General features: G+C 40.4%; 2 protein-coding genes across 3 annotated transcripts; one reads left to right on the top strand and one right to left on the bottom strand.

The window, feature by feature from the left end:
- Positions 1–3,114: 3,114 nt before the first annotated feature.
- LOC149194357 (uncharacterized) lies at positions 3,115–3,819 on the bottom strand. Of its 2 annotated transcripts, none has more exons than XM_089407525.1 (3): positions 3,667–3,819; positions 3,505–3,578; positions 3,115–3,383 (listed from the first exon to the last, which is right to left on the bottom strand). In XM_089407525.1, the coding sequence occupies exons 1-3, from the start codon at positions 3,781–3,783 to the stop codon at positions 3,380–3,382; spliced, it is 195 nt and encodes a 64-aa protein (XP_089263651.1). In that variant the 5' UTR covers positions 3,784–3,819; the 3' UTR covers positions 3,115–3,379. The 2 variants fall into 2 exon arrangements, with proteins under 2 accessions (XP_089263651.1, XP_089263650.1); XM_089407524.1 differs by having other exon boundaries at positions 3,115–3,411.
- A 780-nt stretch (positions 3,820–4,599) lies between these two features.
- LOC149194358 (uncharacterized) lies at positions 4,600–9,249 on the top strand. The gene is made up of 6 exons (XM_089407649.1): positions 4,600–4,920; positions 5,026–5,842; positions 6,035–6,549; positions 7,246–7,989; positions 8,251–8,826; positions 9,040–9,249. Exons 1-6 carry the CDS (start codon positions 4,600–4,602, stop codon positions 9,247–9,249), a joined length of 3,183 nt encoding a protein of 1,060 aa, XP_089263775.1.
- The last annotated feature ends 2,894 nt before the right edge of the window (positions 9,250–12,143 follow it).

A 12,143-nucleotide genomic window follows, 5' to 3' on the forward strand; every position in this document is an offset into this window, starting at 1 on the left:
CCCTTTATTTATGCCTAACTTTTTCGTTATTCGTTTTAGTTTAAGATAATTTAAGGGATATTTTTTTTTAATTTATTATTTTAAATTTATTTTTTAGTTTAATTATAATTTATGGAAATACTTCTTAAGTTTATATAATATATATTTAATTTCAAATTATTTTCTTTTTACCACAATTTATTACCACTAAAAGTTTTAGTGGTAACTATTTAAGTTTAAAAATGATACCCAAAGCTTAAAGAATTTGAAAAAAAATGTTATCATTCATATAATTTTATATACCTAATCTTAAGGTCAGTGCCAAGCCAGATACCAAATGTTATATAACATAAACTTTCCAAATAAATTATCCAAAAAAATCTTAAACTAAGTTAACTTATTCGTAATTTCTAAAAATATTTTTAACCTAATCTTTTTATTACCATCTAATTTTATATGGAATCACTATTATTTATTTATTATTCAAGATTTATTATTTCCAAATTTAAAGATAAGTTGTATGATGATAAAGAGTTATTTAGAAAAAATAAACTAATGTGTAAAGAAGTGATCAACCCCAATCTTGATAACAAGTGTGTCTTGACTAGTGATAAGAAGAAAATGGACATTTCCTGAGCAAGAACTAATTCTCATGAGCTTCAAAGTGAAGCCCACGTCTGTCAATTTGTAGAATACCTTGGGACAAAAGACTTTGTAAACTTTTCGATACTAAGAGGATTGAAGATAAAACACATTTTTTCTGAGAGATTGTGGAAAACTCTCTCACATATGTTGAAATTTTCAAAATATTTGCCACATTACCAACCTTCTTCACATGTTAAATCAACAAGACTATTATGCCATATTAACCCTTCTCTCCCTTCTTTTCCATCATAAAAAAAAATATTAAAGAATTTCCATTAATATTTTACTTTCTTGGTAGACATTACTCACCATCATTACCATATTCCTTATTTTCCACTAAATACTCTCAAATTTATTAATTTAATTATTTGATTTCAAACCTTTTTTACCCTAAATATTTTTAAGTTTAATAATTAAACTCTTTTTGATTTTTTAATTCAAACCAATTTTCCCACACACACACATATATATATATATATTATTTTTTTATAGTAATAAATAAATAATATTAAAATTTTTATGGGCCTCTAGTAGGTTTTTTGGCTAAGAGTTAGTCTTCCTCGGACTTAGGGAAACACTCAATGACCCAAGACCTAGAGGCATGTCGCAAACGTGCCTCTTAAGAACCATGAGCATGTGGTTTTCCTTGAATAAGGGTGATGAGTTAGTGTGGAGGAGATTACTTGTCCTCAATGGTACTCGTTTGACAACTAAGTTAAGGGTAGGCTAACAAGATGAAGGAGTTGCCGTGAAAGTTATGGAAATTCCAGTCAAATCCGGCAAGGATTTTTGTAAATCCAAGTTATAGCTGTTAAATTTCAAAATTTTAGGTGTCTGTGATGACCCCGTAAATGTAATTATTGAAAAGTTTACTGTGGTAAAACTGGAATGACATTGAGAAACTTATTTTCTTTTAAAGAGTAATGTGTTATTTTTAATATGCATTAAAGTAATGTGTTTAAAGAATTGCTCAGAGAAAACATTGGGCTCCCAAAAAGGGAAAACAGTTAATAGAACTGAAAGTAACCACTTTCCTTAACTGGAAGGAATTCCAGGAAAAAGGAAAAAGGTGGTGAATAGCTTTCTCGGGGTGTGCTGTGGGGACAGACAAAGGGAAAGAGGAAAAGAAGGTAATGAACCTTGTTTCTGGACTATGTCTGGTAATGACCAGATAGTCAAGCACTGAGGATTGTGCTATCTTACCGAGGATTGTGATCCGGTAAGGGTAAGCTCGGGGGGAGACTCAAGTCCTGAAGGACAAGTCTCACGGATGGGAGGATAACGAGCTGCATACAGGAATTTACAGAAGGATTTTGAAGGGATTTCACACCAGGAGCAACCAGGTAAGTATCTGAAACCCTGAAGTAGTTATAATCGTTAGTCGAAGGGAAAACTGATAAATACAATAGACATTCACAGACTGTACCAGGAAGACAGCTGATAAATAGCATGAATGAGTAGAAGTAAAGCTAGATAAGACGGGACAGTGGTGGAAACTGTGAGCAGACCCGTCTGTAAGAAGGGTTGGATATATCCTATCCATAATCTGATAGTGTAACTGTAAAATAAAAGTTTACCTGTAGACTGTCCGGGTTAACGAGCCAGAAGGTCTTTAGAATCTAGCTGTACCTGGGAAACTTTCCTCTGTTCGGGTCAAGTTAAGAAAGGAGGGACCAGTCAAAATACCCGGCGGGTCGTGACCGGACCCCTTCTAAAACCCTTCCAGACCAGCAGTCCAAGAAAGTTAACCTTACCGTGCGTGTGTGCAAGGGTGTTAAAGAAACTAGAATAATATTTAATGTGCATAGACTTCTATCACCTTAAAGGGGAAAAACTGAGTACATGCAAGGTACATATATAAATAAATGTACTAAATCTGAAATCAAGTTCTGTCATTAAAACAGTAGCATTTCCATGATAGGGAAAACCGCATTACATCATTTCCATTCTATTGTAAACAAAACCTTATATACATAGCAGACAATATTTTAAAGAACAATCGGATTGAAATCCAGCTATATCGACTTCGGAGATCATCGTGTCAGGATATGGGTCGACATGCATGAACAAAACTAACCAACAAGAAGAAGTATGAACGCTGTGAGAATGAAATACAACACGGTTTTCATATACAGTATGAAGCAAAACTACAGCGTGTTTCCATATAGCACACAAATACCATTTCACTGTTACGAATAACCATATGTATATATAAACAAAACTTATTCCAGAGCGGAAAGTAAACATCGTGAGTCTTATCCATAGCCGGTCTTAAACCTGTGTTCGCCCGCACCTCTATGAAACGAGAGGTAGGGCAAACACAGTGAAGACTTCCCTGTTCAGTGGAGAAAAGGATTAAGAACAGACGTAAGCGAAATGCAAATATTAACAAAACCCTGAACGGGATTTTACATAAACAAACTGAGTAATACTCCAGAATAATCTTTACAGCATGTTCCATAATGAATAAGCAAAACAGGCTACGTGGAGACCGACAGCGAATCTATGCCAAGCAAACTGTTAAACATCGGATATATTGTCCACAGATTTATACATTACAAACTTGGTGGGTATATGGAAATCCACCTCGAAACAGGGAAATAAATCAAAACCCAAGTGCAATAACCTCACGGTTACAGTCAAGCCGAACAGTCTCATTGGGAGGAGACTCAGACTCAACCACCGTGGGAAAAGAGAGTTTTCCACCATGGAAGACAAAACCCCATGCAGAAACCGTAGCTCAAAACCCATGCCGTCATCTGCGTCAAGGGTGAACGCATAAGGTAGCTGGGGTTTAAGTATAAACCCAGAAAACGATTCAGAACTTTTAAACTTGTGCAAAGCAGACCATAAATAACCACAGAGGAATAGCATACATACCTGTGTATAACCATGAGACCATTGCCGGCAAGAAGAGCAGACCGCCGAAGGAAAACTGAAGGAGCTACCATTACCTGTCAATAGAAGACATATGGCAGTCACTTCACCATTTAACTGAACTGTTGTTAAGTCTTAAGATCTAGCAGAGATACGGGGTCTTACCTTACCAAATCGGTGGCGTTCATCCAGGAAGCGAAGACACCCTGTAATCGATAACAGAGGAGCAGCGCCAGAGAAGAGACGACAGCAGAAGAATGGTGCCGGAGGAGTGGCATACATGCCGAAGAGATGGCAAGAGAACCAGAGCGTCGGAGCGCTGCGAATGCCTAGCCAAATCGCTAATAATCCGGGGAGAGGGTTTATAAACCCCAGGTATAACCCTAAGTCGTGGAGCCCTCTCGGCCCTAGATCTTTCCAAGAGGCCTCGGACCGTCGATTGTGGCGGCAAGACCAAGATAAAGACGCGGGAAGGATCCAGTAGGTAGAGCCGTGCACAGACCATATGACCAGTCCAGCCATAATTAAGACAAGTCCAAATGTCCAGTGTTGTGAGCGCCAGCTTGTGGATTGGTAGGTATGCCATAAAACACGAGCCACATCAACTTAACAATAAACTATATACCATACCGATATCATTGTGTTGACAATGGTTTGGAATGCACAACCTTAGACCATGGCCATGATAACAAGTTTGTACGTGCCTCTTATGTATGATATGCATATAGAATGTTAAAAGTAGAACTAACATAAAGCTATGCATTCCGTGGATTAAAGTACAAGTCCAATACTGTCATACAATATAAAGGTACACATAGTATGATAGTGCTCGATCTGCTTAATGGTGGGACAACCATTACAGTAAAAAAAAAATTATTATATGCTTAAGGAAGAGTAGATATGTGACAATTGGTATCAGAGCCAGGTTGCCCAAACTGTGGCCTCTGGGTATTAGAAAAATGTGTTGTCGTTTTATGTTAAAAAAAATATATTTGTTGTTACAGCATTGGTATTGCTCTTTCTTCATTGGGTAAAGAATGCCCAAAGCTCACAAGAATGTCTGTTGTATGATTAGAACAGACCAGAACAAGAAGAAAAATGAATCCAGGAAACAACCCAGAATTGTGGGTGCAGCTGGGTGAGGAGACCCGCAGTACAAACCTGGCGATACTAGAAATAGTCCAAGAGCTGAAGAATGAAATGGCTCGCTTGCGTGAGGATAACGCACGTTTGACAATGGAGCAAGAAAGAATATTAAAAAGCTTGTCTGATAAACAGAACCCACCACTGACCAATCCAAGCGCAGAGCAACAGAGAACGACGGAAGAACAACAATACCAAGCAGAATCTGAGATTCCAGAAGATGGAAAGGAGCAGTCTGATAATGTCTCAGAACAACAGACTTCAAAGCGGCAGAAGGTGGAACTGCAGGGAGAATTCCGGAAAATCAAACCCCCACACTATGATGGAGAGCAAGAGGAAGCAGCTGAAGCATGGCTGATCAACATGAATAAATATTTCCAGTTATATGAATACGACCACAATCTGAAGGCTAGATTGGCCATATTTCAGTTGCAAGGAAAGGCAACATTGTGGTGGGAAGAAGTGAAAATCGTAAAAGGAGTGAGTGAGCGAACCATAACATGGGAAAAGTTTCAAAAGTATTTTAAAGAGAGATATCTAACAGAGCGCTTTTATGATGAAAAAGCCAAGGAATTCCATGATCTGAGGTTAGGACAACAGACCATGGATGAATTCATTAATCGTTTCACCTCCTTGCTTCGCTATGTACCTTATCTTAAGGAGGAAAAAGCAAAGGTGCAGAGGTTCGTTAGCAGCTTGCCCATGTATATGAGAGAAAGGATTGAATTTGACAATCCCAGAACCATGGACGAAGCTATCAGAAAAGCTAGAATGTGCTACCAGCAGAACAAACAGAAGGGGGACAGTTCCAATAAGAAATGGAATGAGAAAAAGGGTAGTAAAACTGTGGGAAACAATAGAGGAAGCCAGGTTGGTGGAACTAAGGGAAATGTCAAAGGCCAGAACAACAGAACAGCACCAAGAAGCTCATTCAGACCCAAGCCTGTCAGTGAGACCAGAATGGGAGAACCATCCATCAAATTGGATAATGAAGGAGTAACACGACCCCCAGTACAGTGCTGGGGCTGTGGCGGACCACACTATGTCAAGAATTGCCCACAGAGGAAGGGAGCTGATAAGATCTCTCAGATTCATGAGGCATCAACCATGGGCGACGTGGGACGGAGTGTGCACAAAATTAATGCAGCCTTGGATGATCGCCAGGCAGAATACCAGCCTACCATGGTAGAATTCGAAGGTAAAATTTCAGACCTTTCTATCACTGTTCTAATTGACCCAGGAGCTACTTTAAGTTATATTAGTCCAAAGATAGTTGAACAGTGTAAATTGCAGTCTGAAAAATTTAAGAATCCGTGGCTGGTACAGTTAGCTACAGGGGCTAAAAGACGTGTAATGGCAAAAATCAAGAACTGTTCCATAATGGTGGCAGGACAGCCAGTGGTAGCAGATCTGAACATGCTGCCACTTGGGTCCTATGACGTCCTGATTGGGATGGATTGGTTAGAGAAGCATTGGGCTTTAGTGAATTGTAAAACAAAAGCTATACGGTTCAGGGATGACTTGGGAATGGAACAGGAGATGCAGGGAATTAAACGACCTGTGCAGGTCCGGCCTATCACTGCATCCCAGCTAGTGAAATGCATCCGGAAAAGATGCCAAGTATATGCCATTCAGATAAATTATGCAGAAACCAAGGATAAAGGGAGTCCGCTAGACCACCTTCCAATAATAAAGGAATTCGTGGACGTGTTTCCGGAGGAAATTCCTGGGTTACCTCCGAAGAGGGATATTGACTTCACCATCGAGTTAATACCGGGTGCTGCCCCAGTTTCGCGAACACCCTATAGGATGAGTGTTCCTGAGTTGACTGAGCTGAAAATGCAATTAAAAGAACTACTGGATAAAAATTATATCCGTCCCAGTGTATCTCCTTGGGGAGCACCGGTACTATTTGTCAAGAAGAAAGATGGAACCCTTAGAATGTGCATTGACTATCGACAGCTGAACAAACTCACAGTCAAAAACAAATACCCCTTACCTCGAATTGACGAGCTTTTTGATCAGGTTAAAGGGGCAACCATATTTTCCAAAATCGATCTGCGATCTGGTTATCATCAGATCAGAATTAAAGAAGAGGATATTGCTAAGACGGCCTTTAGAACCCGATATGGGCATTACGAATTTGTAGTGTTGCCTTTCGGATTGACTAATGCACCTGCCACATTCATGTGTTTGATGAACAGCGTGTTCCATCAGTTTTTAGACAAGTTTGTACTAATATTCATTGACGATATTCTGATCTATTCTCGTTCCAGGGAGGAACATGAGGAGCACCTCCGAATAGTGCTGCAGACCCTACGAGAGCATCAGTTGTATGCTAAATTTAGCAAGTGCGATTTCTATAAAGAAGAAATTCAATATTTAGGCCACGTGATCACCAAGGAAGGGATCGCAGTGGATCCTGAGAAAATCAAAACCATAATGAATTGGCCTGTACCTAAAGATGTAGCAGATATCAGATCATTCATGGGGTTAGCAGGATACTACAGAAGATTTGTGGAGGGTTTCTCCAGGGTGGCATATCCTATCACATCCTTACAGAAGAAAGGAAGGACATTCAAATGGACTTTGGAATGCCAGCAAAGTTTTGATCGACTTAAACATTTACTCACTACGGCTCCCGTTCTAAGCATAGCTGATCCTAATAAGGATTATGTTGTGTGTACGGATGCCAGTAAGGAAGGCATTGGTGGTGTACTGATGCAAGAAGGGAAAGTTATCGCATATGAGTCAAGAAAGTTGAAGGAGCATGAGCAGAAGTATTCTGCTTACGACTTGGAGCTTACAGCTGTTATACATGCTCTTAAAATGTGGCGACATTATCTCTTGGGTAAGAAATTTCTGTTACTAACAGACCATCATAGCTTGACAAACTATTTTAGCCAGCCCACTCTGAATGAAAGGCAAGCCCGTTGGGCAGATTTCTTAAGTGGATTTGACTTTGATATCAAGCATCTGAAGGGGAAGGAAAATCGCGTAGCAGACGCTTTGAGCCGAAAAATACAATGTCTATATGAGGTCACTCTCAGCAAGTGGGAAAGTTCATTGCAAGAAAAGATTAAAACAGCAGCAAACTTGGATGCTGATTATCAGCAAATGAAGCGACAAAAGTCACTTTCTGGCCAGGATAACCAACAAGGGTATGAAGTGAGCAAGGATGGAATGTTGTTTTACAAACAAAGACTGGTTGTACCAGATGACAATAACCTTAGAAATTTAATTCTGAATGAGTTTCATACCAGCCACTACTCAGGTCATCCGGGATACCAGAAAATGCTTGCTGCACTTCGAAAGGAGTACTACTGGGCCGGAATGAAAAGACATGTAGCGGAATATTTAGCGCGGTGTTTAGAATGCCAGCAAATCAAAACTGAACATCAGCATCCAGCTGGGCTATTGCAACCCCTACCAATTCCAGAATGGAAATGGGAAATTATATCTATGGATTTTATAACTGGGTTGCCTAGAACTAAAAGGAACAATGATTCTATTATGGTGGTAGTGGAAAAGCTGAGTAAATCCACCCATTTTATTCCAATGCAATCAACCTACAGGGCAGTCCAAATTGCACACATATTTATGCAGAACGTGTTCAGACTTCACAGGCTGTCGAAGACTATAATATCAGATCGGGATGTAAAGTTTACATCCGCTTTCTGGAAAGCACTGTTTGCAGAATTGGGTACACAATTGAACTTTAGTACAACATACCATCCCCAAACTGATGGACAGACGGAGAGAGTGAACCAGGTGTTAGAAGACATGCTGAGAGCATGTGTAATGCAAAAACCGACTCAATCGGAAGATTATCTACACCTGGTGGAATTCGCTTATAATAACGGATATCATACATCAATCCAAATGTCTCCATTTGAAGTCTTGTATGGACGCAAATGTCGAACGCCCTCAAACTGGAGCGGCCCAGAGGATAAGTTAAGGTTGGGACCTGAAATGCTCAAAGAAATGGAAGACATGGTCAAAAGAGTGCGAGCTAACTTGAAAGCCGCTCAGGATCGGCAAAAGACCTTTGCAGACCGGAAAAGAAGATTCAAAGAGTATCAGGTGGGGGATCACGTGTACATAAGAATACAAGCCAGGAAGAGCACTCTGCAGTGGAGCAGTTGTGCCAGACTCGCGCCTCGATACTTTGGACCTTTTCAGGTCTTAGCAAGAGTTGGGCCAGTAGCATATCAGCTAGCCTTACCTAGCCACATTAGAATTCATAATGTCTTCCATGTATCCATGCTTAAGAAGTAGATTTATGACCCTAAGCATGTGATCAAGTGGCAAGATATTCGGGTAAGAGTTATTTCTAACTGAACTAATTGAAGAATTGTCGAGAGATGGAAAAACTGACACTGGTATTGTGTGGAGGTTGAACCGGAAGGAGAGGTCTTGGTCGAGCCGCTGAACATTCTCGACAGGAGAGAAGTACAGCTGCGGAAGTGGGTTATTACCCAACTTAAAGTGCAGTGGGAGCACTATGGACCAGATGAGGCTACTTGGGAGGACGAAGAGCTTTTTCGGAAAGCTTATCCGGAGCTGTTTGAGGACACTAGACATCGGGACGATGTCCAAACTTAGAGGGGGGAGATGTGATGACCCCGTAAATGTAATTATTGAAAATTTTACTGTGGTAAAACTGGAATGACATTGAGAAACTTATTTTCTTTTAAAGAGTAATGTGTTATTTTTAATATGCATTAAAGTAATGTGTTTAAAGAATTGCTCACAGAAAACATTGGGCTCCCAAAAAGGGAAAATAGTTAATAGAACTGAAAGTAACCACTTTCCTTAACTGGAAGGAATTCCAGGAAAAAGGAAAAAGGTGGTGAATAGCTTTCTTGGGGTGTGCTATGGGGACAGACAAAGGGAAAGAGGAAAAGAAGGTAATGAACCTTATTTATGGACTATGTCTGGTAATGACCAGATAGTCAAGCACTGAGGATTGTGCTATCTTACTGAGGATTGTGATCCGGTAAGGGTAAGCTCGGGGGGAGACTCAAGTCCTGAAGGACAAGTCTCACGGATGGGAGGATAACGAGCTGCATACAGGAATTTACAGAAGGATTTTGAAGGGATTTCACACCACGAGCAACCAGGTAAGTATCTGAAACCCTGAAGTAGTTATAATCGTTATAAAGTGCATGTAGAAGATTAAACTATAGCTGTTAGCGATAGAGTCTTTAAGTTACCATTAGAATGGCGTGGCTGTAGCTGTGTGTATATTAGTCGAAGGGCAAACTGATAAATACAATAGACAGTCACAGACTGTACCAGGAAGACAGCTGATAAATAGCATGAATGAGTAGAAGTAAAGCTAGATAAGACGGGACAGTGGTGGAAACTGTGAGCAGACCCGTCTGTAAGAAGGGTCGGATATATCCTATCCATAATCTGATAGTGTAACTGTAAAATAAAAGTTTACCTGTAGAATGTCCGGGTTAACGAGCGAGAAGGTCTTTAGAATCTAGGTGTACCTGGGAAACTTTCCTCTGTTCGGGTCAAGTTAAGAAAGGAGGGACCAGTCAAAATACCCGGCGGGTCGTGACCAGACCCCTTCTAAAACCCTTCCAGACCAGCAGTCCAAGAAAGTTAACCTTACCGTGCGTGTGTGCAAGGGTGTTAAAGAAACTAGAATAATATTTAATGTGCATAGACTTCTATCACCTTAAAGGGGAAAAACTGAGTACTTGCAAGGTACATATATAAATAAATGTACTAAATCTGAAATCAAGTTCTGTCATTAAAACAGTAGCATTTCCATGATAGGGAAAACCGCATTACATCATTTCCATTCTATTGTAAACAAAACCTTATATACATAGCAGACAATATTTTAAAGAACAATCGGATTGAAATCCAGCTATATCGACTTCGGAGATCATCGTGTCGGGATATGGGTCGACATGCATGAACAAAACTAACCAACAAGAAGAAGTATGAACGCTGTGAGAATGAAATACAACACGGTTTTCATATACAGTATGAAGCAAAACTACAACGTGTTTCCATATAGCACACAAATACCATTTCACTGTTACGAATAACCATATGTATATATAAACAAAACTTATTCCAGAGCGGAAAGTAAACATCGTGAGTCTTATCCATAGCCGGTCTTAAACCTGTGTTCGCCCGCACCTCTATGAAACGAGAGGCAGGGCAAACACAGTGAAGACTTCCGTGTTCGGTGGAGAAAAGGATTAAGAACAGACGTAAGCGAAATGCAAATATTAACAAAACCCTGAACGGGATTTTACATAAACAAACTGAGTAATACTCCAGAATAATCTTTATAGCATGTTCCATAATGAATAAACAAAACAGGCTACGTGGAGACCGACAGCGAATCTATGCCAAGCAAACTGTTAAACATCGGATATATTGTCCACATATTTATACATTACAAACTTGGTGGGTATATGGAAATCCACCTCGAAACAGGGAAATAAATCAAAACCCAAGTGCAATAACCTCACGGTTACAGTCAAGCCGAACAGTCTCATTGGGAGGAGACTCAGACTCAACCACCGTGGGCAAAGAGAGTTTTCCACCATGGAAGACAAAACCCCATGCAGAAACCGTAGCTCAAAACCCATGCCGTCATCTGCGTCAAGGGTGAACGCATAAGGTAGCTGGGGTTTAAGTATAAACCCAGAAAACGATTCAGAACTTTTAAACTTGTGCAAAGCAGACCATAAATAACCACAGAGGAATAGCGTACATACCTGTGTATAACCATGAGACCATTGCCGGCAAGAAGAGCAGACCGCCGAAGGAAAACTGAAGGAGCTACCATTACCTGTCAACAGAAGACATATGGCAGTCACTTCGCCATTTAACTGAACTGTTGTTAAGTCTTAAGATCTAGCAGAGATACGGGGTCTTACCTTACCAAATTGGTGGCGTTCATCGAGGAAGCGAAGACACCCTGTAATCGATAACAGAGGAGCAGCGCCAGAGAAGAGACGACAATAGAAGAATGGTGCCGGAGGAGTGGCATACATGCCTAAGAGATGGCAAGAGAACCAGAGCGTCGGAGCGCTGCGAATGCCCAGCCAAATCGCTAATAATCCGGGGAGAGGGTTTATAAACCCCAGGTATAACCCTAAGTCGTGGAGCCCTCTCGGTCCTAGATCTTTCCAAGAGGCCTCAGACCGTCGATTGTGGCGGTAAGACCAAGATAAAGACACGGGAAGGATCCAGTATGTATTGCCGTGCACAGACCATGTGACCAGTCCAGCCATAATTAAGACAAGTCCAAGTGTCCAGTGTTGGGAGCGCCAGCTTGTGGATTGGTAGGTATGCCATAAAACACGAGCCACATCAACTTAACAATAAACTATATACCATACCGATATCATTGTGTTGACAATGGTTTGGAATGAACAACCTTAGACCATGGCCATGATAACAAGTTTGTACGTGCCTCTTATGTATGATATGCATATAGAATGTTAAAAGTAGAACTAACA

Source organism: Pinus tabuliformis, chromosome 2_2 (assembly GCF_031772625.1).
Source record: "Pinus tabuliformis cultivar Carrire ecotype Pingquan chromosome 2_2, CPIR1, whole genome shotgun sequence".
Classification (NCBI taxonomy): Eukaryota; Viridiplantae; Streptophyta; class Pinopsida; order Pinales; family Pinaceae; genus Pinus; species Pinus tabuliformis.